At 45.7% G+C, this 25,824-nt stretch overlaps 2 protein-coding genes across 4 annotated transcripts in view; one reads left to right on the top strand and one right to left on the bottom strand.

The window, feature by feature from the left end:
- akr1a1b (aldo-keto reductase family 1, member A1b (aldehyde reductase)) overlaps nucleotides 1-4,159 on the bottom strand; it is a 45,560-nt gene extending 41,401 nt beyond the window's left edge. The window contains exons 1-2 of one of the 2 annotated variants that reach the window (XM_072510809.1): nucleotides 3,859-4,159; nucleotides 3,210-3,291 (exon numbers count right to left, since the gene is read on the bottom strand). In XM_072510809.1, the coding sequence (XP_072366910.1) occupies nucleotides 3,210-3,254 (45 nt within the window). In that variant the 5' untranslated portion in view covers nucleotides 3,255-3,291; nucleotides 3,859-4,159. The remainder of the gene's footprint in view (nucleotides 1-3,209; nucleotides 3,292-3,858) is intronic. The other variant, XM_072510810.1, reaches the window with a different exon arrangement.
- A 172-nt stretch (nucleotides 4,160-4,331) lies between these two features.
- The window catches only part of LOC140426265 (peroxiredoxin-1-like), a 155,301-nt gene continuing 133,808 nt past the window's right edge, over nucleotides 4,332-25,824 (top strand). The window contains exon 1 of one of the 2 annotated variants that reach the window (XM_072510807.1): nucleotides 4,332-4,415. The gene's annotated coding sequence lies outside the window, so the exon portion shown is untranslated. Of the gene's footprint in view, nucleotides 4,416-5,028; nucleotides 5,095-25,824 lie in introns of those variants that run through there. The other variant, XM_072510808.1, reaches the window with a different exon arrangement.

The following is a 25,824-nucleotide window of genomic DNA, read 5'->3' as shown; positions in this document are numbered from 1 at the left end:
CATGAGCAATTGTATGATCCTGAGCTTGACTGTCAAGCCAGGAAACATATGTATAAAATGCTATGATTTTGTTGTATGGTTGAGGAAGTTAGGATAATGAAATGTTTAAGTGAGTGTAATGTATTAAGAATAGTTAGAGGTTCCCAGTTTATTGTTTTGTAATGCATGTCCCTATTTGACATAGCGTCCTTAGAATCGTTAGTTAAAATTTTTTTGCATAGCTATGGTCAGTGCAGAGACCATGAAGGAAGTGCCCCCCCCCCCCCCCCCCCAGGTCACGGAATGGAAAGCAACATAGTTATGTGATCCTTCACGCTTCGCGTTAGGATCACAAGGAGGGAATGTAGCCACTTAAAATGGCCAACTCCCGATTCAAAATGGCGAACGGCAAAGGCTGATAGGAAAGTCAGCCAACAGTACAATAACGAGCAGCTGCAGGTTGGCTGTGTATTTACCTCTGGAAAGGCCAGACAAGATCGATACCAGCAACCATCAGCATAACAAAACACCAGCCACCTGCATACTAATGAGCAATCCCCAGGGACAATAAGCAACATTTAGACACAAAGCAAAACCAGACTCTTCGGCGCCAGCAGAAGCCTACACAAAAGGAGGTGAACGACCACCTCAAGACCGCCCATCGATCAGGGAACCGCTGCAGCATTGGAGAAAATCGAACCAAGTGATTGGGACAAAGTCCAATCACTTGGGATCAGGTACAGGGTCCGCCCCAAAAGGCGGGAAGCCCCTGGGGACTATAAGAATCAAGCCCAAGTTCAAATCGTTCTTCTTGACCGGGTCACTCAGCAACGTGAACCAACCCTTGACAGTGACCGGTTCAGCCGCCGCCGATATCCAGTAAGTCTTACTTCAACGCTCGCTACAAGATAGGTGCTCCTAGCTACCAATTTGTACCAACTTCGAATCCCGCAGGCTCAGAACTCGAACGAAAGGCCATTTATTTCCCTGACCTGGTGGGCCAGTTCCAAATTAAGTATAGGCCCGTTAGTTGTAGAAGTAGCTTAAACGTAGAATTTGTGCACGAGTAGTGATTACTGTGTATAATAAATGTGCTTTGATTTAAATCTTACTAAGCGGTGTATTGGATTATTGATCATTACTCGGACTTGAACCACGTGGCGGTATCATAAAGATACCTGGCGACTCAAGAGCAAAGGTGATAAAAAAGAGCAATTGAACTAAGGCAAAGTTAGCAATACCTTGACAAGTTATCTAAACAAACAGACTCAACGACAAGCAGGTAGGGTTCACCAGGAAACTGAATCATCTGTATCCTGGGAGCCTCCTCTTGACAAAAGCAGACATAGACAATGAAATTTATCATGATCTATGTGTGCCAATGGAGCCATCAGCTGACTGAAGAAAAGTGTATTTGAGGACCAGGATCTGGTGTAATTGGCAGCATTGATGTCTGTGCTTCTATACATACTTGCAGAGATTTGGATGACCTATAGTTGGCACCTCAAAACAATAACACCCAATGCTGCCTTTGGCAGATCCTCCAAATCCAGTGGCAAAATAGGTGCTCCAACAGCATTGTCGTCTCCCAAGTTAAGTTTCCAGGCACTGATTGTTCAAAAACAACTCTGTTGGGCACATGTCAGATTTGCAAATAACATCAGATTCCCAAAGCAAACTGCTCTATGCAACTCTGTTGCAGCAGGGGCCTCCCGGGAAGACATTGGAAACACTGTAGGAATGTTCTCAAAGCATCTCTGAAGAGGTAAAACGTACCCACCGTTTTTTAGGGAACCCTTGCTTGTGACCGACCAAAATGAAAATCGACCATTTGAGAAGGCACTGATGAGGAAAGTAGAATGAAATACATAGGAAACGGAGTAAAAGAACTGGAGAAGAAATGGGGAACATTTCTTGCTCTGTCACTCTCAAAACATCTCCAAGTGTTGGCTAGGGCCTTGGCCACAAAATAGTAGGACTTTCACAAGTCATACAAATAAGCTAACTGTAGTGCATGTGCAATTCTTTTTATAACTAGATCTCATAAATAGATATTACTAAATACATTTCCTCAGGACCACTTGACCACAGTCCAAATATGTGCAGTTTAGGTGAATTGGCCATTCTAAATTGCTCCTTAGTGTCCAAAGATGTGTAGAGTTGCGGGGATGGGGCTGGTGATTGGGCCGAGGTAGAGTGCTCTTTCGGAGGGTCTGTGCAGACTCGATGGGCCGAATGGCTTCCTTCTGCCCTGTAGGGAGGGATTCTATGATTCTAAGTGTGTGCAAAATACCAAATGTTCAAAAGAAAAGCTAATTTTTACTTCTTGTTACCTTTATGGAAACCACAGTTTGTGAGCTGTTGGCTGCACTGTTTCAAACCCTGTATGTTTTGAAACAGTCCCTATCTGAAAGGGAACCAAAAACTTTAGTTTCCTGGGAAGGGGTGGGGGTGTAAGCCTAGATTCCTGATGGCGACATCAGACTTCCTGGAAATTGGCTTGTGACCGTGGGTTGCTTAAAAAAAAGGTTCTCAGAATTTAGATTTCAGCAGGAGATTGTTAGAACAGGACAGGGAATGCAAGGAGCTGTGCGTGTAGGAGAGATAGCTTAAAGAAAATGGAAACCTGGGTCCCACAGCAGCATAGATAGAAGGGATCATAAAATAGTTACTTCTGCAGCTTTAACTATTAATTTTTTTAAAAAACAAAGCCACCATACTGTATACCTGAACTTTATTGAGTGGGCAGGTGAAGGTGACACTGGGGAATCAGGACTGCTGTGACCAAGCTAAGGAGGTTCCACAGATGTGTACCCTTTTTTGGTGATAACTGTACTCTTGGAATAAATAAATAAAGCTGTGGTCAAAGGCAACTGGAGGATCATGTTCTGCATGAGGAAAAGTTGTTGAATTCTACTTGAGGGAGTTAAGGGCTAGGTGCTGTATATTATCCCCTTCATATCCCAAGGGGACTGCCAGTAAATCCATGATACCAACCTTTGTCATAGCAGCTATATAAAGTGTAATTTATAATTTCTATTGAATACAATTTGGCTGCTAATTCAGCTTTAATTTATGTTGATTTGATAGTTAAATTAAAATTATAAAAAATGTGAAATCTTGCCCATCAGTTTGTTTAGTTCTTTTAATTTATATATTCTGGAGATTTGCTTTAGCCTTAAAAAGCAATTAAATATTTTGTATACCGTCCCTTCAAAACTGAATCATACCATTTGCAAATACAGGGCATTTCCAATTTTCGCGAAATATCTCATGTTTAGGATTTCAAAGCAGATCCAGGGAGGCAGAGGTCTGAAAAGAAAAATGTCAGCAGACTTTAGATCTGCATCAGCTGCCTTACAAGCTCAATAAGCTGTTTACTACAATGATCACAACACATTTGGAAAAATGGACAGGGAACCATCGTAAATAGCTAGGTCCCCATGTAGCAATTCAAAAAAAGGTGACGCAGCTAATTTCATTCTGAAAAATACTTATCAAATTACACTGCTGAACTCACAATAATAGGTGCACGGAATAGAAACGAGACGAGAGGCATGTTCGGGACTGCACTGCTATAAAATGTAGAACGTCCAAGCGCATTATCCAAATTTGGTCAAGGTGGAAGGTTTCAATGCAAAAATTTGTTGCACATATATAGATCCCTTCATGCATCCATCCAACCACACACACATCCAGCCATACCCGATTTCCACTCAAAACGCTTCGTGCGATCCAAGAACATTCAGAATGAAGTTTATTGTAAATCCAATCCGAAAACATCAATAATACAACCACACTAACAGTTTAAAGATAATGCTCCTAACTCTCCTGAGCGAGCCAGTGCGGTGTGCCCCCCCCCCCAAAAAAAAGACATACCTATTGACCAAGCTGGTATTGTTTCCTCGTCCTACTAATATCAGTGTAACTTTTAGTGCCACCTGCTCCTTTAAGCAACTGCATGAAATGTCCAGATTCTCGTCACAAGACTAACGTGCCGCTTCCGGAAAGATGCGTCACGTGTCACCGAACGTCACTCGGCAGGCTGAGAGTTATTTGCAAGATGTTATTTTAAAATGAATTTAGAAACTTTTTAAATTTGTTCAGCCGATAAAAGGACGCGAAAGGGAGCTCCAAATATCTCACGGCCCCTGTCCCCAACTGCCACGTCCACGTGATGGCTCACGCGCAGGCCGTCCGTTTAAGGGGGGAGGGGGGCTGGGGGGAAGAGAGACCAACGGGGGTGATGCGCACGCGCGGTTCGGGAAAGGCGTGCGCGGGTCGAGGTGCGTGGGAGGAGAAGGACGGTGTGGTGCGTGGGGGTGGGGAAGGACGTTTTGGTGCGTGGGGGAGGGGCACGCGGCGTTTGCGCGGGTTTAACGGTTTCCAGTGGAAGGCGCGAGGTGGTGAGTGAGGGCGGTTGGTGATAACGACAGGTAATATCCAGCTCCTTCGGGCCGCTTACATCGAAAGAGAGCTATTCTTTATACATGTGTAGATAAGAAAAAAATGAAAAGAAAATGATGCGAAGCCCTTGACTCCTCGAATAGCATTGGCGCCATTAAAAAAAACTTCTACTGGTAACAAAATGAACTTCTCTAAACTCTAAGCACCGTCCCCCGTCACTAATTTATTAATCACTGATTGGAATCACTAATCCGAATAACTAATATATCCTACTCAGAGTGGTGAGAATGGGGAAATGGCTATCAAAGGGAGTGGCTGAAGCGAATCACATAGATGGATTGAAGGGGAGGGAGTGATAGGATTTGCCAATGGGGTTTGCTGGAGAAGGGTTGGGAATAGGAGGCTCTGCTGGAGCATTAACACTGGCACTGAGCATTAACACTGGCACTGAGCATTAACACTGGCATGGACAGGATGTTGCCATGTGTGGAGTATCTCGCCTTTGTGATGCACAACCAGCTGCTGTGGCCTGGTTGATGATCCAGTTTTTAAAATTCGTTCTTTGGGATGTGGGCATCGCTGGCTGGGTCAGCATTTGTTGCCCATCCCTAATTGCCCTTAAACAGAGTGGCTTGCGAGGCCATTTCAGTGGGGGAAGAGTCAACAACATCGCTGTGTGGGTCTGGAGTCACATGTAGGCCAGAACGGGTAAGGATGGCAGATTTCCTTCCCTGAAGGACATTAGTGAATGAGATGGGTTTTTACAACAATCGGCAATGGTTTCATGGTCATAATTAGACTTTTAATTCCAGATTTTTTTTGAATATATTGAATTCAAATCTCACCATATGCTGTGGTGGAATTTGAACCTGGGACCCCAGAGCATTACCCTGGGACTCTGGATTACTAGCCCAGTGACAATAATACCACTATGCCACTGCCTCCCCTTTAGTCATGTTGTCAATAAACTAATCCTGTATCTAAGGAAAGATGTGCTGGCCTTGGAAAGGGTCCAGAGGAGGTTTACAAGAATGATCCCTGGAATGAAGAACTTGTCACATGAGGAAAGGGTGAGGACTCTGGGTCTGTACTCATTGGAGTTTAGAAGGATGAGGGGGGATCTTATTGAAACTTACAGGATACTGCGAGGCCTGGATAGAGTGGACGTGGAGAGGATGTTTCCACTTGTAGGAGAAACTAGAACCAGAGGACACCATCTCAGACTAAAAGGACGATCCTTTAAAACAGATGAGGAGGAATTTCTTCAGCCAGAGGGTGATGAATCTGTGGAACTCTTTGTAGCAGAAGGCTGTAAGAGGGCAAATCACTGAGTATCTTTAAGACAAAGATAGATAGGTTCTTGATTAATAAGGGGATCAGAGGTTATGGGGAGAAGGCAGGAGAATGGGGATGAGAAAATAGCCATGATTGAATGGCGGAGCAGACTCGATGGGCCAAATGGCCTAATTCTACTCCTATGTCTTTTGGTCTTATGGAATGGCCACTTCAATGGGATCATGACTTGTGGCATACAATTTTAACTCCAGCTCGAAGGTGGAAGTTAAACTCTATCCCTGATGCCTCATCTCTCCTAGAAAAGATAAAGCAGAGATGTCTGTTTCCTGTGATTTGTATCATTTATTTCGATAAGGCCCAATTTTCTCAGGGCATGAACTGGCTATGTGGGAAGCCCAATGGCATTGTTGGGAAGCCAGGGAATTTTTAGGTGGGACATCATTTCTGTTTGACTGGCCACTCTCATGATTGCATTGGGATTCAGCCTCTTCAGATGATGCACATAATTCTGGAGTTATTCCAATTCCGTTTTATGCATCTCATAAAGTGAGGATGTATTCTTTGCAGTGTTCATTGTACTTTGAGCAGCTGCAGAAGAAATGTTTACAGCATAAATGAATCAAGGGCAACCTCCCACTATTCTGATGCCCACCTGGAGGTCTAAATGGAGGAAGGACGGAAGATAATGTTCTCCGGAGCATCTTCAGGGCCACAGAGGTGGCAGGATAGCACCATCACTCCAGGACTTGGCTTCACTGTAGAAAGGGGGCTCTGTGGCTAGAGGAACAGCAGAGGTAAGAACAGCTTTTCACCTCCCCACCTTTTGCAAGAACACTTGAATGCACTAATTTTACCCGCTTCCCCACCACTCAACAATTCCCTTCCCCCTTGCAACATTCAGTCACAAAGGCGTTCTACAAAGTCTCCCCATCCCATTCCAAGTACACTCGCCTTTCCTTTCCCCTTTACACTATGCATGAACGTGAACCACTTCTCATATCTTATCACTTGCACAAGCACCAACTACTTGTATTTCTTCCTTCACATTTCACATGATAAGCTTGACATTCATCACATTCCCATCCTTATTCCACTTTGTTTCCTCAAAGGTTCTCTGCGCATATCCTAGTTGCACAAACCTATTACATCCCCACTTAAGTTCCCATAATTCACTCACTAACTCTCTTTTTCTACAGGACATAGCAGGCCATACCAGGGATTGTACCAAGACTGGAGGAGGAGTCACCAACATGATTCCTCTCACTCAAGTAGAAGAATCCTTGGAGATCAGAGATGGAGAGAAACTCATGAGTGTTGGGATGAAGAGGCTGACACCGTATCTGAGTAACATGGCTATAGATTAGTCATATCGTTTCATTCACTCAGCAAATATTCAACAAGGTTTACATTTTTAAGCTCCATTCTCCAGTCTAACCTGCAAATGTATATTTTGTACCTGCCATTCTAACCTGTCTTTTTTCACTTTCATTTAGATCCTAGACTGAAAGAGGTACAACGCAAGATACCTTGGAGGAGGACAATCTCCCTGTGGGTGCTCTGTTAGTTGTGCCATTTCTCCCAGGCACCACTTGGATATTGACATGTTGCATTGATTACATGGTGAAGCAAAAAGGTCTACATGTCGTGAAACACATAAAGTATCTGTGAGCATGCGAGAGAATGGGGGACAGGGTCAGTTCAGAGAGAACTCAAATCGAGGGCAAGATCTCTCCCCAGCACTGCTGAGGAGGCAAGATTTTCTCTCAGGGCTTCTGAACCTGGGGTCAGGCTGAAATATGGGTCAGAAACCTGCACTGTTTGGGAAACAGTCACTCATTGTGATTTTCCCTGAGTTGACCAGGTAATGGCCGAAGGGCAAAATCTCAATCTCCATCCATCTAATTAAGGACAATGGACGGACTCTCGGCTGGAAGACCAATCAGAGGCCTTGCAGCTTGAAAGGAGCAGCAGGCTGCAAAGGAAGGTAAGCAAGGGAGAGTGCGCTTCAAAATTGTTTTTGCATCCAAGCCATGATAATGATAGGGGGGAGGGGAATGTGGTGGGAGCCTCTTTACAAGGTGGCCTGTGGTTGTCGCAGTACCAATCATGCAGGGAGGACCTCTAGGCCTGCCTGGAGTGCTGATACCCTGATCTGCCTCCAGAAGACCATCTGCCCCTGTTGCCTGTGGGAAGCTGGAGGTTGACTGGAAAATCTCTTTGCCTCCTGTAATTGACTTAACTGGCCCTTAATGACTTGTTGTTGGTTACCTGCTGCATGCTCTGCCACCCAGTGGGATGGTGCACTGGATGGGGGTGCTATTTATAGCTACCACCCGTCACTGTTGCCAGTACCAGCAAAATCCTCTTGCCTCAGCCATGAAAAGAAAACTGACGGCCTCACATTAGCAGTTCTACGAGGTATTGGAAGACCTGTGAAAGACTTACAGCAATAGCAGAGAGAAGGAGTCAGCTTCCATACATGTTGCAGTGTTGAGTTTTTACTGCACTAATAATGCAGAGACTGTAAATTCAAATTCAAATCCCAGCATGGCTGTTTGAGAATTTGAATTTGGCTTTAAAAGCCTGGAATTAAAAAGCTGGCATCAGAAAAAACGACCATGAAACGCGGAAAAGTCCAATTGGCTCACTCTTGTCACCCTTATCCAGTTGGAGCTGTATGTGACTCAGGTCCCACACCAACTTGGTTGACTACCTGCCCAGTAAGTCACACAGTTGTATCAAACTGTTACATCATCACCATCTCCGGTGTCTCTCTGTCAGTCTGTTTATTGCTACTCCCACCAGGAATTTTGCTTTCATGGTATATTTCACTCTCTTGGCTTTGACTTTCCACAACTAGCTGTGAGGATTGCACTGTGAGCTTCTGGGCCTTTCACAGGTGACTGGACACGTACCTTACGAAGGATCGTGACAGAGCTCTAGGTGTGTGACTAAGACATAGGAGCAGAATTGGCCAGTTAACCCATCGGGCCTGCTCTGCTGTTCAATCATGGCTGATATTTTTCTCATCCCCATTCTCCTGCCATCTCCCTATAACCCCATATCCCTTTATTAATCAATAACCTATCTATCTCTGTCTTAAAGACACTCAGTGATTTGGCCTCCACAGCCTTCTGCGGCAAAGAGTTCCATAGATTCACCACCCTCTGGCTGAAGAAATTTCTCCTCATCTCTGTTTTAAAGGATCGTCCCTTTAGTCTGAGATTGCGTCCTCTGCTTCTAGTTTTTCCTACAAGTGGAAACAGCCTCTCCATGTCCACTCTATCCAGGCCTCGCAGTATCCTGTAAGTTTCAATAAGATCCCCCCCCTTATCTTACTTTCTGGTCTCTACCTTCTGAGCCATTGTCCTACTGATTTGTTTGGATCTTCTTCCACTTTCACCATTCCCAGACTCATTGCACATAGAATGAGTGATGTCCACATACCACACCAGCCATACCCGGTGTGTCAAAGGACAACAAAGGATTGGTAATAAGTTATGTCCTTGTTCGTGATTCTTACATGAGAACAATTTAAAAATAATGAAGCCAATTAATGCATTCAAACTTTGCCTGAATTTCACTGACGCTTCTACCTGAGGCAGTGGTCACATTGAGAGTGATCTGCATACATTTCTTCCGTTTACAGGAATCAGCAGGTACGTTAAGCAAGAAATGATTAAATTGATGTCCAGCTTTGCAGGATGTTTTTAATGGGCAACGATTAGTAGACTCTTAGGAGCCACTCAGACTTGTAGAAAACAAACCTAGTTCATAAATGAACAGTTCGAAAATTGCTGTTGAAACTAGAAACATAAAGATAATGAAGATATTTGAACTGAAAATAAATAGGGCATAAAGTAAATTACTCTTTATTATACACTGAAGAATAAAATCACAATTAATTATCAGTCAATTTTGTTGAAATTACCCAATAGCAAAATACAGAAGATCATTCTGTCTAGCAAGTCTATGCCACATCAATTACTTTTAAGGTGTAGTTAGTGTCGGGAAATGTGGCAGCGACCAATCCCATAAATTTAATAATTAGCTTTATTGTCACAAGTAGCCTTACATGAACACTGCAATGAAGTTACTGTGAAAAGCCCCTAGTCGCCACTTTCCGGCGCCTGTTCGGGTACACAATATAATAATCGCTTATTGTCACGAGTAGGCTTCAGTGAAGTTACTGTGCAAAGTCCCGAGTCGCCACATTCCGGCGCCTGTTCGGGGAGGCCGGTACGGGAATTGAACCCGCGCTGCTGGCATTGTTCTGCATTACAAGCCAACTTGTTTAGCCCACTGTGCTAAACCAGCCCCTAAACACACACGGAGAATCCAGAATATCCAAATTACCTAACAGCACGTCTTTCGGGACTTGTGGGCGGAAACCAGAGCACCCGGAGCAAACCCACGCACATACTGGGAGGACGTGCAGACTCAACACAGACAGTGACCCAAGCCGGGAATCAAATCTAGGACCCTGGAGCTGTGAAGCAACAGTGTTGCTCACTGTTCTACCGTGCAGAACAATAAGATTAAAGATGATCTGTTTTTGATGGTGTTGGTTATTAGATAATGGGAAGGCGGTGGTGTGGTGGTAATGTCACTGGATTAGTAATCCAGAGACCCAGAGTACAAAGGGGTCCCAGGTTCAAACCCTGCCACTGCAGACGGTGAAATTTGAATTAAATAAAAATCTGGAATTAAAAGTCTAGTGCTGACCATGAAACCATTGTCGGTTGTTGTAAAAACCCATCTGGTTCACTTCACTGATGTCCTTTAGGGAAGGAAATCTGCCGTCTTTACCTGTCTGGCCTGTATGTGATTCCAGACCCACAGCAATGTGGTTGACTCTTAACTGCCCCTCAAGGGCAATAAGGGATGGGCACTAAATGTTGGCACAGCTTGCGATGCCCATGTCCCATGAACGAATAAAAAAAAAATGTTTGTTATCATACTGGAAAATTGCCCATCTTCTTTAAATATTGCCTTGAAGCTTTTATATATATGTTTTGAAAATGTTTTTATTGAGTTTCCGTATTTTATATTCGACAATTTGTAAATTACTAAACCGCGTAGAAAACCAACACACATTCACAAACAAGCATCTTCATAATAACTGTGGCAGTGACCTCCCCCCTTTAGTCGGCATACGTATTTTACATTCCCCAATATGGCAAAAAGACATATTTACAGGCATTTATATACAATTTTGTTTGGGCCTTAGCTTGCCCTCGGATTAGTCCCTTGCGGCTTTGTCCCTCCTGCTTGTCCCTCGCATTCCTCTGGCGTGCTTTCACCCCCCCTTCCCTCTGCTTTTATATTTTCTTGAGCAGGGTAGACAGAGATGCAATTTCTGAGTATCCCAAAAATTATACAACCATTCAACACTTCCTGAGTACTGAAATGAGATACCAGTTCAGATAATATGCTTGACAAGAAAAGCACCAAAGGCAAAAACAAAAAAAATCCATCACTTTCCCAGTTTGCCCCCTAATGTTTAGCACAGGGCTGTTTAGAACAGGGCTAAATCGCTGGCTTTGAAAGCAGACCAAGGCAGGCCAGCAGCACGGTTCAATTCCCGTAACAGCCCCCCCCCCCGAACAGGCGCCGGAATGTGGCGAATAGGGGCTTTTCACAGTAACTTCACTTGAAGCCTACTTGTGACAATAAGCGATTTTCATTTTTTCAATGGCAAAGGGGAGCGAAGTTCTCTCGGCAATGTTTCCAATGGCAATGTTCCCTTCCATATTTAAATCAAGGGAAAAATATTAATGAATGAAATAAATAAGGGGAAAACAATAAGTCACACCAGATTGCAGTCCAAATGCACAATGTTAGTCAGTCTGCTATGCTGGCATGTCACATACCAGCAATGGGCCTGCTTCCTTTTGCAGAGTTTCTCAAACCATGGCTGCAGCTTTGAGATTGCCACTTCCAGTTCATGTTCAGCATGGCATCACTGTGTTCTGCAACTCATTCGTTTCAATTAATTGAGTTTCGGAAACATGTCCACGTTTCTCCCTCCCCATCAAGTCTCCTGCTCCTTGATGCGCAATCAATTACACTCAAGACGAAGTGATTTCATAACTGAAGGCTTTAAAGAACTCTTTCCCCAGCAGCTTCGATACAGAAAGTGAAGGCTGCTGGGACGGCACTGTTTCTTATACTCCGCCTGTCAGGGCGGAGCTACGTACAACAGCCAATGGTAGACTCCTGGGTCTGACCAATGGTCATCAGCCTCTTGGGTACCGCAATACCTGGTACTACCACACTCCTCAACTCCAGTTTCCTTACAAAGAAGTTGATCTTGTTTACGAGTTGGGGATGTGCATGTTAATGCCCTGTAGTTGTGTATTCAACATATTGAGTTTTTCAAAAATATCAATCAAGTAGGCCTTGCTAGTTTTCTTACTAGCAAGTGTGTGTTTCTCTTCTTCCTGGAAGGTTCTTATCTCGTCTCTTAGCTTAGATACGTGGGTTAACACTTTTCCGCGTGTGGTAGTATGTATTGGGGGTCATGTGGGACTGGAAGCCCTAATGTCATTGGCTGACAGATCCCGGGTCCTGGTTGGCCGTTGACCTCATACTCCGCCCTGAAGGCGAAGTATAAGAAGCCGGTGCCTTCCCCCGCATGCCAGTTTACTATCGGGCTGCTGGGGAACAGACACGCTTAATAAAGCCTCATCGACTTCACTCTGTTTGTCTCACGGAGTCTTTGTGCGCCACAATTTATTAAGCGTGTAATTGTGGCGCACATCGTGGCCTTTGCGATGTCCGCTTTGATGCGGCTGAAAGCCTGGCAAGCCTCTGTCGACAGCGGGAAAGCCGTGGTCTGTATTAGGGGGCGGGCCTTGTCTGCGTACTGGGGGACCCACTGGGCGTAGTATGAAAAGAACCCCAGGCAGCGTTTCAGGGCTTTTGGGCAGTGCGGGAGGGGAAATTCCATGAGTGCGCGCATACGTTCGGGGTCGGGGCCTATTATCCCATTGCGCACTATGTAGCCCAGAATGGCTAGCCGATCGGTGCTAAAAACGCACTTGTCCTCATTGTACGTGAGGTTCAAGGCTTTGGCAGTCTGGAGGAATTTTTAGAGGTTGGCGTCGTGGTGCTGCTGATCGTGGCCGCAGATGGTTACATTGTCGAGGTACGGGAACGTGGCCCGTAACCCATGTTGATCAACCATTCGGTCCATTTCCCGTTGGAAGACCGAGACGCCGTTTGTGACGCCAAAAGGGACCCTTAGGAAGTGGTATAATCGCCCGTCTGCCTCGAAGGCTGTGTACTTGCGGTCACTTGGGCGGATGGGGAGCTGATGGTAGGCGGACTTGAGGTCCACGGTGGAGAAGACTTTATACTGGGCAATCCGATTGACCATGTCGGATATGCGGTGGAGAGGGTACGCGTCTAGTTGTGTGTACCTGTTGATGGTCTGGCTATAGTCAATGACCATCCTTTGTTTCTCCCCTGTCTTCACTACTACCACCTGCGCTCTCCAGGGACTATTGCTGGCCTGGATTATGCCCTCCTTTAGTAGCCGCTGGACTTCGGAGCGAATGAAGGTCCGGTCCTGGGCGCTGTACCGTCTGCTCCTAGTGGCGACGGGTTTGCAATCCGGGGTGAGGTTCGCAAACAAGGACGGGGGTTGCACCTTGAGGGTGGCGAGGCCGCAGATAGTGAGTGGGGGTATGGGGCCGCCGAATTTAAAGGTAAGGCTCTGTAGGTTACATTGAAAATCTAAGCCCAGCAAGGTGGGGGCACAGAGTTGGGGAAGGACGTTAAGTTTGTAGTTTTTGAATTCCCTCCCCTGTACCGTTAGGGTAACTATGCAGAATCCCTGGATCTGTACGGAGTGGGATCCTGCGGCTAGGCAAATCTTTTGTGCGCTGGGGTAGGTAGTTAAGGAACTATTTCCTTAATGTAGTGGACGAATACTCCCGCTTCCCTTTTGCCATTCCCTGCTCCGACATGACCGCGGCCACAGTCATTAAAGCCCTGAACAGCATATTCACACTGTTCGGTTACCCCGCATACGTCCACAGCGACAGGGGGTCCTCTTTCATGAGTGACGAGCTGCGCCAGTTCCTGCTCAGCAAGGGTATAGCTTCAAGCAGGACGACCAGCTACAACCCCCGGGGGAACGGGCAAGTAGAAAGGGAGAACGGCACGGTCTGGAAGGCCGTCCTACTGGCCCTACGGTCCAGGGATCTCCCAGTTTCACGGTGGCAGGAGGTCCTCCCGGATGCTCTCCATTCCATCCGGTCGTTATTATGTACGAGCACTAATCAAACGCCTCACGAGCGTCTCCTTGTCTTCCCTAGGAGGTCCTCCTCTGGAACGTCGCTGCCGACCTGGCTGGCGGCCCCAGGACCCATCCTGCTCCGAAAGCACGTGCGGGCACATAAGGCGGACCCGTTGGTCGAAAGGGTTCACCTCCTCCACGCAAACCCCCAGTACGCCTACGTGGAGTACCCCGACGGCCGACAGGACACGGTCTCCCTGCGGGATCTGGCGCCCGCCGGCACCACGCACACCCCCCCGGCACCATCAACCCAACCGCCCCCCTTCCTGCCACCGCCGCACCCCGCGACCGCCCCCTTCCCAGGAGGATCAGCCCCCCTCCCCTTTGCACCGACAGCTAAAACCGTGCGGTTCCCGGAGGCGACAACGCTGGTACAAGCACTACCACCACCGCCGGGGCCGAGGCGATCGACACGGACGACCAGACCGCCCGACCGACTCGTGGCGTCGATGTAAAACAAAGATGGACTGTCCAATGAACATTTTGTTTTCATATATCCTCTGTAAATAGTTGTAACAGGACGATACTGTCCAATACGGTCCTACCATGTAACTGTTCTCTCCTCCCAGGACCAGTACTGTAAACCCTTACCACCATACGAAGCATCACCCCGCCGGGTTCATTTTTGACAAGGGGTGAATGTGGTAGTATGTATTGGGGGTCATGTGGGACTGGAAGCCCTAATGTCATTGGCTGACAGATCCCGGGTCCTGGTTGGCCGTTGACCTCATACTCCGCCCTGAAGGCGAAGTATAAGAAGCCGGTGCCTTCCCCCGCATGCCAGTTTACTATCGGGCTGCTGGGGAACAGACACGCTTAATAAAGCCTCATCGACTTCACTCTGTTTGTCTCACGGAGTCTTTGTGCGCCACAACGCGCGAGAGCCATATGGAGTTGCAGTAAAAGAGCAACGCTTTGTGCTCGGCTTGAGCGTGGAAAAAAGTCCGACTTTCAGAGGTATTTTTTTAATATAAATTTAGAGAACCCAATTTATTTTTTCCAATTAAGGAGCAATTTAGCGTGGCCAATCCACCTAGCCTGCACATCTTTGGGTTGTGGGGGCGAAACCCACGCAAACACGGGGAGAATGTGCAAACTCCACACAGACAGTGACCCAGAACTGGGATCGAACCTGGGACCTCGGCACCGTGAGGCAACATGGCTAACCCACTGTGCCACCGTGCTGCCCCCAGAGGTATTGTGTTGATGTACTTCGCAGTGCTGATGACACTGGATAACATATCATTTAGCTCAGGACTTGATGCCAGAGTCTCAATGAATCGTGCAGTGTGTCCAAAGGGCATTCGGTACTTTCCGTTTTATGAGAGCCTGCAGCCTATTGTGTTTACCTTTTCTTTATTTGTTCATGGGATGTGGGCGTCACAGGCTGTGCCAGCATTTATTGCCCATCCCTAATTGCAGTTAAGAATCAACCACATTGCTGTGGGTCTGGAGTCACATGTAGGCCAGACCAAGTAAGGATGGCAGATTTCCTTCCCTAAAGGATATTAGTGAACCAGATGGGTTTTTACGACAATCAACAATGGTTTCATGGTCATTGTAGCCGCCTGAGTTGGCCAAGTCCCGATTTAAAATGGCGAACGGCAAAGGCTGAAGGGAAATTCAGCCAACACAGGCAGAAACCAGCAGGTGCAAGGTTGCTGTGTATTAAACTCTGCAAAAGCCCAGACAGCATCGATACTAGCAGCCATCTGCTTTATAATGTAGCAACCATCTACATACTAATAAGCAATCCCCGGGAACAATAGCAACATTTGGGACAAACAAAACTAAGCCAGACTCCCCGGCGCCAGCAGGAGCCAACACAAAAGAGGTTAACGGACACCTCAAGACCGCCCATCGATCAGGGAACCGCTCCAGTATTGGAGAAATCAAACCAAGCGATTGGAATGAAGTCCAACCACCTGGAACCAGGTACGGGGTCCGCCCCGAAAGGCGGGAAGCCCCTGGGGACTATAAAGTTAAGCCCGCAAGTTCAAATCGTTCTTCTTGACCGGGTCACCCAGCAACGCGAACCAACATTGACCGTGACCGATTCAACTGCCGCCGAGAAATCGTAAGTCTTAAGTCAACGCTCGCTATGAGATAGGCGCTCCTAGCAATCAATCCGTACCAACTTCGAATCCCGCAGACTCAGAACCCGAACGAAAGGCCATTTGTTCCCCTGACCTGGTGGGCCAGTCCGAAGTTAAGTACAGGCCTGTTAGTCATAGAACTAGCTTAGACATAGAATTTGTGCATGAGTAGCGATTACTGTGTATAATAAATGTGCTTTGATTTAAATCTTACTAATCGGTGTATTGAGTTATTGGTCATTACTCGAACTTGAACCTCGTGGCGGTATAAAGATACCTGGCGACTCGAGAGCAACGGTTATAAAACAGCCAATTGAACCAACCAAAAGTTAGCAACATATTACTTCGGACAAGAGAAGAAGAACCATGAGTACATCCTCCGCATGGCTCATCGTTATAATGGACATTTGGTTGCACGCGAACCTCCTGACCTCACCTCCCCCAGCCGTTAATGATTCACTTCCCCGCAGTACCCAGAGCCCAGTCATAAGCGACACCACACCATCTTGGTGTGACAGGTTTATAACCTGGTACTCCCTGTCCTATGTGATAGAATCCCTATTGGTATTGGCGATACTCTGCTGCATCGAGCAGACTATTTGTCTGAAAAAATGGAGAAGGAGAGCCTACCGCGCTCGCACCCCGGTATATAGAATAAGATCCCCTATTTTCGGATATGACCAGACCCCCGACCCTCGCGATCTATAATGAAGAACATTCGTTTGTGTTTTGTTGTAAATAAAGAAATGTTCATGAGCAATTGTACAATCCTGAGCTTGACTGCCAAGCCAGGAAAATGTGTATAAAACTGCTATGATTTTGTTTGTATGGTTTAGGAAGTTAGTGTAATGAAATGTTTGAGTGAGTGTAGTATATTAAGGATAGTTAGAGGTTCCCATTTTTTTTGTTTTGTAATGCATGCCCCTGTTTGACATAGCGCCCCTCAGAATTGTTTGTTAAAAAATTTTTTTTGCATAGTTATGGTCAGTGTAGAGGCCATAGAAGAGTGCTCGCCGGGTCAGGGAATGGAAAGCAATGCAGTTATGTGATCCTTCACGCTTCGCGTTAGGATCACAAGGAGGAAGTGTAGCCACCTGGGTTGGCCAACACCCGATATAAAATGGAGAACAGCAAAGGCTGCAGGGAAATTCAGCCAACACAGGTAGAAACCAGCAGGTGCAAGTTTACTGTGTATTAAACTCTGCAAAAGCGCAGACAGCATTGATACAAGCAGCCTTCTGCATTATAATGTACCAGCCATCTACATACTAATAAGCAATCCACGGGAACAATTGCAACATTTGGGACAAACAAAGCTAAGCCAGACTCCCCAGTGCCAGCAGGAGCCAACACAAAAGAGGTTAACGGACACCTCAAGACCGCCCATCGATCAGGGAACCGCTCCAGTATTGGAGAAATCAAACCAAGCGATTGGAACGAAGTCCAATCACCTGGAACCAGGTACGGGGTCCGCCCCGAAAGGCGGGAAGCCCCTGGGGACTATAAAGTTAAACCCCCAAGTTCAAACCGTTCTTGACAGGGTCACTCAGCAACGCGAACCAACCCTTGAGCGTGAACTGTCCAAGCTGCCGCATCACTGAAGTAAGTCTCAAGTCGACGCTCGCTACGAGATAGGCGCTCCTAGCTACCAGTCCATACCGGCTCTGAATCCCGCAGTTTCAGAATCCGAACGAAAGGCCATTTGTTCCCCTGACCTGGTGGGTCAGTCCGAAGCTAAGTATAGGCCTGTTAGTTGTAGAAGTAGCTTAGAAGTAGAATTTGTGCATGAGTAGCGATTACTGTGTATAATAAATGTGCTTTGATTTGAATCTTACTAATCGGTGTATTGAGTTATTGGTCATTACTCGAACTTGAACCTCGTGGCGGTATCATAAAGATACCTGGCGACTCGAGAACAAAGGTTATAACACAGAGCCAAGTGAACCAACCAAATGTTAGCAACAGTCATCATTAGACTTTTAATTCCAGATTTTTATTTAATTCAAATTTCACCGTCTGCAGTGGTGGGATTTGAACCTGGGTCCCCAGAACATTATTCTAGTGCTCTGGTTTACTAGTCCAGTGACATTACCACTACGCCACCTCCTCCCCTGCAGGCTATCGTCATGCCCCATCTGCACAAATCCCGACACAATCATCCCATTTCAAATCAGCTTCACGCAAAAAAAAGTCTGATTTTGAACAGTTCATCAGCTGTTGCTTGGTTTCACAGATTTACAAAACCAAATCCTTGTTCACGAACGTGTTATCAATGTATCATGCATAGGCAATTAAGAGACAGTCTCTGTTGCTGTCATTGACTTCATCCACTTGAATAGCAAAGTGGTTGTCACATAACTTTTCAATGACTTGCTCTTCCAAGTCTTCTGACAAATCACTGATACATCTAGCAGTTGTATTTTTTGACAGAGGAACATTATTTCCCCCCCCATTTGCTCCCTCTGTTTAATGTCAGTTATAGTTAGCAAACGCTCTGGTCTATAGAATTTTGTTTCCGATGCAATTTTATTTTCTCATTCCATTATTGTGATACATACTCAGTTATGAAGTGCGGAGGGGAAAATGTGGGCATTTGACACTTGTGCTCTTTTTTTCCCTGACCGCTTCGCCCCCCCATGACTCCCTGGTGTCCCGTAATTTTGGGAATCGGAATGCTGATTGAGCTGGTTCTGTTTTTACGAAAAAGTCACAGGATGAACTTTCATGAACTATGATCTCAGTACTACATCAACGATTTTCCCTTTTTGACCTCTTCTGCTCTTATACTTTGGCAAGCCCTGTCCTTAAGTCTTCAGTTAGGGTTTACAGCCTCAGACCAACACTCACTATGTTTGCACTTGAGATTTGCAAAAACAAATGATGGTTTGCTTTAATTGCTAATTGTCCTCCGTTATCTCTCTGCTTATTTTTGTGAGTTCTTTGTATTTGTAATTTCTTTTTCGATTGAAAAAATGGTTCAATAAAGTATTTTAAGAGTCTTATTTTGATCAAATAAAATGTTCTTAAATTGCTTCATTCCCTGCATTTAATATTTACTCATCTTTTCCTCTGCAGATGGTCATGGTAAATGTTCCAATGCCATACTGTCAAGCATAAATAGCAGGGAGACGTGACTTTTGTTTGTCTTGACTGAGACTATAAGTATCAGCTTGTTGAGATTGTCCATGGCCCCAATTCCTATGAGCTCCGCTTTAGTTATTGAATGTAACATGGTGCTGAAAGGCTTTGATTTTGTTAGAGCACCTTTATGTGAAGTTGATGTAGGGGCGGCCCGTGGCGCAGTGGTGTAGCCGTCTAAAATGGCTGATTCCCGATTAGAATGGTCAAACCCCGATCTAAAATGGCGAACGAAAGAGGCTGATGGGAAAATCAGCCAACAGGACTCAAACGGACAGCTGCAGGTAAAACAGTGTATTTGCCTCTGGGGAAATGGGCCCAGACCGATTTCTACAGCCATCAACATCACAACAGCTCAGCCATCTGCAAACTAAGCAGCCATCCCCGGGAACAATTGCTACACATTAGCAATTCAAAGCCGATCCAGACCTTTCGGCGCCAGCAGGGGATGAGACAAAGACAGGTGGACGACCACCCCCCCCGATCAAGAAATCGCCCCATTATTGGAGCATATCGAACCAAGTGATTGGGACCAAGTCCAATCACTTGGAACCAGGGTCAAGGTCCGCCCCGAGAGGCGGGAAGCCCCTGGGAACTATAAGAATAGGGGCCAAGTTCAGATCGACCCTTCTCTTCCTGCTCGCAACCTTCGCAAGAACCTTCGACAAAGAAACTGTAAGTTTGACTCCAGCGATCGCTACCCGATAGACACTCCTAACCATCGACCTGTATCAGCCTTTGAATCCCGCAGGCTCAGGGCCAATTCGAAAGACCATACGTTTTCCTGACCTGGTGGGCCATTCCCAAAGTTAAGTATTGGCCTGTTAGTTGTAGGTATTCGTCTAGAAGTAGGATTATTGTATAAGTATTTATTGCTATATATAATAAATGATGTTGATTTAACTCTTACTAAGCGGTGTGCTGCATTATTAATCATAACTTGAACTTGGACCACGTGGCGGTATCAGAAAGATACCTGGCGACTCGTGAGCAAAGGTGACAGAATTAGAGCTAATAAAACTAAGGCTAATAAGAGCAACAGTGGTTAGCTGCCTACGGCGCTGAGGACCCATGTTCGGTCCCAACCCCGGGTCACTATGTGGAATTTGTACATTCTCCCCGTGTCTACGTGGGTTTCACCCCCACAACCCAAAGATGTGCAGGTTAGGTGAATTGGCCACGCTAAATTGCCCATTAATTAAAAAATTGGTTACTCTAAATTTAAAACAAAATCTGTTTTGATGTAGTTCCAGTATTGATTATTCTTCTGTATCCTGAAATCATATTCAATCTGAACCCTTTGTGATTCATGGCCAAGATTGGACCCAGAAGATCTCTTAAATCATGTTACTTAAAAAAACAGGCATAATTTTAATGAAATCTCAGCTGACATTGGCATCAGTGGTTGCTCCCATACCTCTTTAAAAGGTACCCACAGAATAATGGGGTCAAAAAATATAATATTTTCTCAGATATTCACCAAAGAGGATAATTCAAATGGCATTTAATTGTTACAGCGTATCACAATGTAATACGCACACACAGTGGTCATAGATCAAACGCCCCCTGTGCAGACTCCGTCATGAGGGTGGGTGTGAGTGTGCTGTCAGCACAAAGACAGAGTCAAACGGTCATCCTGAGGAGCACCAGAGTTTTCCTCACAGCGAGTGGTCATCACTCCCCTGCCTTGAGCCGCTGACAGTGCCAACACAGGCCCATCACCCTGGAATGATGTTACATGGACCCTTAGGGGACACTCTGCTGACGGACACAGCCTCATCGAGAATCTGGAGATGATGAGGGCCTCTGGTGCTCATGGTATGTCGGACATTTGTTGCCGCTTGTCCTCCGTCCTTTAGTTCCTCCATGGGCTTGTCCTCCAGCCCCTCCTCCGATGAGGTCGCATTTCCTTCCTCCTACTTCAGCATGCTGCTGTGCCATATTGTGGTTGGCACAGCAGACCACCACAAAATGAGAGACCCTCTGGGGGCTGTACTGTAGAGCCCTGCAAGGGCAGTCAAGGCATTGGAACCACATTTTGAGCAGCCTAATGTGCCGCTCAATGACAGCACGGCTGGCAGCATGGGCCTCATTATAATGTGTTTCCGCCTCGGCCTCAGGTTTCCACGTCATCAGCCATCTCAGCGGGTATCCCTTGTCCCCCAAGATGTGATCCTGGAAGACACCAGGGATCTCTGAGTGTCCCAGGATAGTGGGCACACGTGTAGATAATCCTGAGACAGTGGTCTCACGATTTGAACATTCAGGGAGTGGAACCTTTTCCCATTAATATAGGGCACTCATGATGCCCTGATGCTCGCAGGGTGACACGTGTGCCATCGATGGCCCCCTTGACCTGGGGCAACCCAACGATGGGGGCAAATCCTGCACTCTGAGCATATGCTGTACTTCTGCTCATGGAAGCGTCGAATTATTTCAAGGCTGACACAGGAGCTCTTTGATCAAGTTTTATTGACATGTGCACATGGAGGACAAAGCAAGTGGAATGCACTGGTATTACTCTAAATTAATCTAGTAAGTAGAAACATTTATAGTTTGATTAACCAATAGAATTTGTAATTGCATTCTAACCCTTCATTTGCATGTCACATACACCAATAATATCACAATTAAGCTTTCAATTTTAGATCAGTGGAAGGACAGTAACTCTAGCCAATAGAAAGCGATAGAAAATGGCAAGTGAACCAATAGAAACATTAGCACTTTCTATCCTTTTGCATACGTATCTTTCCTTTGACCTGAAGGAAATGGTAGCTTACAGAAAAGGCGCACCCTTGTTATGGCTACTTCCATCATTCTTACGTCACAGAATTATGTCAGTCAGTAAGAACCGTTTATTATGGATTCCATTCTAACTTATGTCCTTCGCTTGTCCAGGATATTATGGATTTCATACTAACTCATGTCCCTTGCTAGGAAACAGTGTATCATGGATTCCACAGAAGAACCAATAACTCCTGTACATTGTGGCACGTTGCTGGACTCCCCTTCTGGCCCCCTCGTCGGCATGATTGGCGGCAGGGTGTTTGAGATGTGCGGCCGAGTGTTCAGGGTGTGGTACTGCCTCCAGCCTACGATGACTTTGCTGCCATCTTCGGCATCTGCCTACCTCGGCTGTGACAAACACGTGAGGGCAGCTTCGGTGGGATCTACACCAGCAAACATATTTGTATCTGGAAGGAATTGGGGAAGGAGAGACCGATAATCAGTTAGGGCTTTACATCTTGGGACCCTCGAATCCCCCAAGCCTCCCCCACCCTTACCATGACTCTCCCACCTCTCAGAGTGCCATTCAGCGAGCCATTTTTGCTGGCAAACTTCGCTCTGCACACTCAACCCCGGCCAGATCAGTAGCCCCTAGATCCCAGACCTCTGCCAATCACATTAGGGAGGTCGTGCTCAGCTGCCCACTGCTCATCCATATGGTTACCCGTTGGCCATAGGAGGGTCCTCGGGGGTGAAGCCCTGCTCTTTATTGTTTGATTGTTAGCAGTTGTCTCTATGGTGCTGACTGTCCTAGACTACAGGTACACTGTTCAGCCTTCAAAGGTTGCAGGACATCCCGTCCTCTCAGACATGTTCCTTTGAGAGGAGGTACTTGAGAGTTCCGGAGCATGAGATGCTACCACAACTAACAAGGCCAATCCTGCCTTTGAAATAGCCTTCAGCTGTGAAGCTAAACGCTGCTCACAGTCAAAGGGTAAAATCGACTTTCATGAGAGAAGCTGCAGCATTGCTCTCCTGGAAGAGTTTGATCATTTAGACAGGCTGCAGCTGTGGTTGCCCCTGTTATGGGTTTCTACAATAATTTAGATTGGCTTGAAGACCTCACAGACACAAAGCCCCTTAGTCCCCAGGTCCAGGGGCAACCCTGACCTGGGCCGCTCCAGCCCCCCTGTGCGGACGGTGGTTGAATCATGCCCTTAGTTAGAAAATAGTGTATGACGCTTTAATGTGGTACCAAAGGCATGCTGCACTGTTGAGAGTTGCAATGCTTGCATTTAAACCAAGATCTTGTCTTCCATCTCGTGTCTGTAAAATATCCTCAGCATTAATTGAATAGGGGGTTCTTCCAATCCAATCTCAACAATATTTCTCAACACCTAAAACAGATGTAAAAACAGAAAACACGAGAAATATTCTGCGGGTCTGGCAGCATCGGAGAGAGAAATAATTAGCTTTTCAGGTCAACTATCAGCAGAATTGATGTGACCTGAATATTTCCAGCATTTTCTGTTTTTATTTCAGATTTTCAGCATCTGGAGTATTTTGCTTTTGACCTAAAACTGATATGGTTGAGTCTCAAATTGTTGTTTGTGGGTTCTCACTGTTATAGATATGCTGCCAGGTTTCCTACATTACAACAGCGACTACATTTCAAAAGTATTTTATTGTCATCTCTACTTAATGATATGTTTATACAATTGTACTTCATGTGGTCAGCACACCGAGATTAATAAAATTATGTTTTTATAAGCTGTTATTTCGAAGAATATTTAACTAAAAAATAGCAATTTTAGAACAAAACACAGTGAACCAAAGAAAAATAAAGCTATCTGAATTCCTGCAAAAACCTTTCCTGACACATATTTATAATCATATGAATTCAGTGAAGTATAAATTTGTGATGGATTGGTTAGCTCAGTTGGTTGGCTGGCTAGTTTGTGATGCAGAGCAGAGTTTGGGTTCAATTCCCATACTGGCTGAGATTATTCACAAACCTTCTCAACCTTGCCCCTCACCTGAGGTGTGGTAACCCTCAAGTTAAATCACCACCAGTCAACGCTCAAAGAGAAGAGCAGCCTCTGGGACTGTGGCAACATTTACATTATCTAAATTTGTTTTAGTGCTGCCTTTTGATCTGTATTTCTAGGAAAATAGATGATGGTAAAAGATAATTCAGCCTGAATTGCCAGTCTTTAATTAAAAAGAATGAATTTGCATTTATAAAGTAACTGTCACAACCACAGAACGTTGCAAAGTGCTCACAAATGAATAACTTTTAAAAGTATAATTGCTTGCAATAGACACGCATTATGTTGATATTTTTCTTACATCAAGATCACACAAACAACAATAAGATGTGTACTGCCCATATTTTGCTGCCAAAATATCAGGCTAATGGTACTCTTCACTAAATATAGATTATACTTCAAGCGAGGGTAAATGCCATACCCAATCATTATTGAAATGCATTGAATTCTGTGATATAACTATTTGCATGGTACATACAAACTAAACACAACATTACAAGTGCAAGTAGACCTTTAACAGCATGTTGACTTAAATACCGCAATCAACCTCTGGAACCGAAAGTTAACTGTTAAAAGTATGTGCCTGGATTCTCTGTTTCAGCAGCTAAGTGCCGGCTCAAACGGGGGAATTTGCGGGAGGTTTATGACCAAAAAATTGGTGCCGACCCTCGCCAATTATGGGACTGGTGAGGGGCTAGCAGCGGCACCAGATGCAGCTCCCGCGTTGAAAACGGCCGGAGAATGGCCCGGTCCAAGGCCGCGCATGTGCACGGCTGGTGACCTGCAGTGGTTGCGCCGTACAACATGTGCGGACCCGACCCACCATCCGTGACCCCGCTGGCCATCCCCCACCAGTCTCCCCAGCCCTCGAAGCCCCCCCAGCTAGCGGCACGGATCTCAGCCGAGCATGTCACAATCCTGGACACAATCCGCAGCCGCCACGCCGGGTTCCCGACCGCTGAGCCCACACGTGTCTCCGCCATCGGGAACTCGGCCCATCGGGGATGGAGTATTGCGGGAGGTCATGATGATGACGAGCCAACGTCGTTGCAACCAAGGGGGTGGAGCATGCCTGATCGGTGTCAAACCGGCGCCGCTCCGATTTTGGGGGTCAGAGTTGATTCTCTGCCAATCGGCGACTACGATATTGGTGTTGGGCAATGGAGAATCCAGCCCATCGAGCCTCATCCCTTTAAATATTAATTGTTGAAGATTTAAAATATATAAAATTAAAAACACGTTTACCTATCTTCTCTCTTAATCCAGTCGTTTTTTACCTCCATTTACTTTTTGGTACCTAATTTGACAATGAATTCATTTTAGTTTATGCTTCCTTCTGTTGTTCCTTTGTTTATTTCTCAATCCTTCAATTTGGGAAAAGAGAAACACATTCTCCCGTTCACTCAAGTCCTAGATGCCCATTCTCTCTCATTGCTTCATTAGCAGCTTGTACTTCTGGCAACTTGCAATATAAAATATAAAAACAGCATGCAAATGCTAGTCTAATGACAGCTGTTAAATGCATTGATATAGTGAAATCTGGGCCAATGTATGTTTTGGTAGTGCTGGTTGATGGATGAATTTTGGCTGGGACACCAGGAGAACGTGCCATAAGATCTTGTACATCAGACTGCTTCTGTTTATTGTATCATTGGCAATAACACCTTGATAATGCAGATTAATTATAACACTGAAGATTATGTGTTGAAGTTCTGGTTTGAGATTGGCCATGTGATTTTCTGATTCAAATACAAGAGGCCACTGAACCAAATTCACAACTCAATTTTTATCTGACCAATTAGGCCATTTTCTGTACTACTGGGTTATC

Source organism: Scyliorhinus torazame, chromosome 7 (assembly GCF_047496885.1).
Source record: "Scyliorhinus torazame isolate Kashiwa2021f chromosome 7, sScyTor2.1, whole genome shotgun sequence".
Lineage (NCBI taxonomy): Eukaryota > Metazoa > Chordata > Chondrichthyes > Carcharhiniformes > Scyliorhinidae > Scyliorhinus > Scyliorhinus torazame.
The sequence above is the reverse complement of the archived record's forward strand: the minus strand, read 5'-3'. Positions and strand labels throughout refer to the sequence as shown.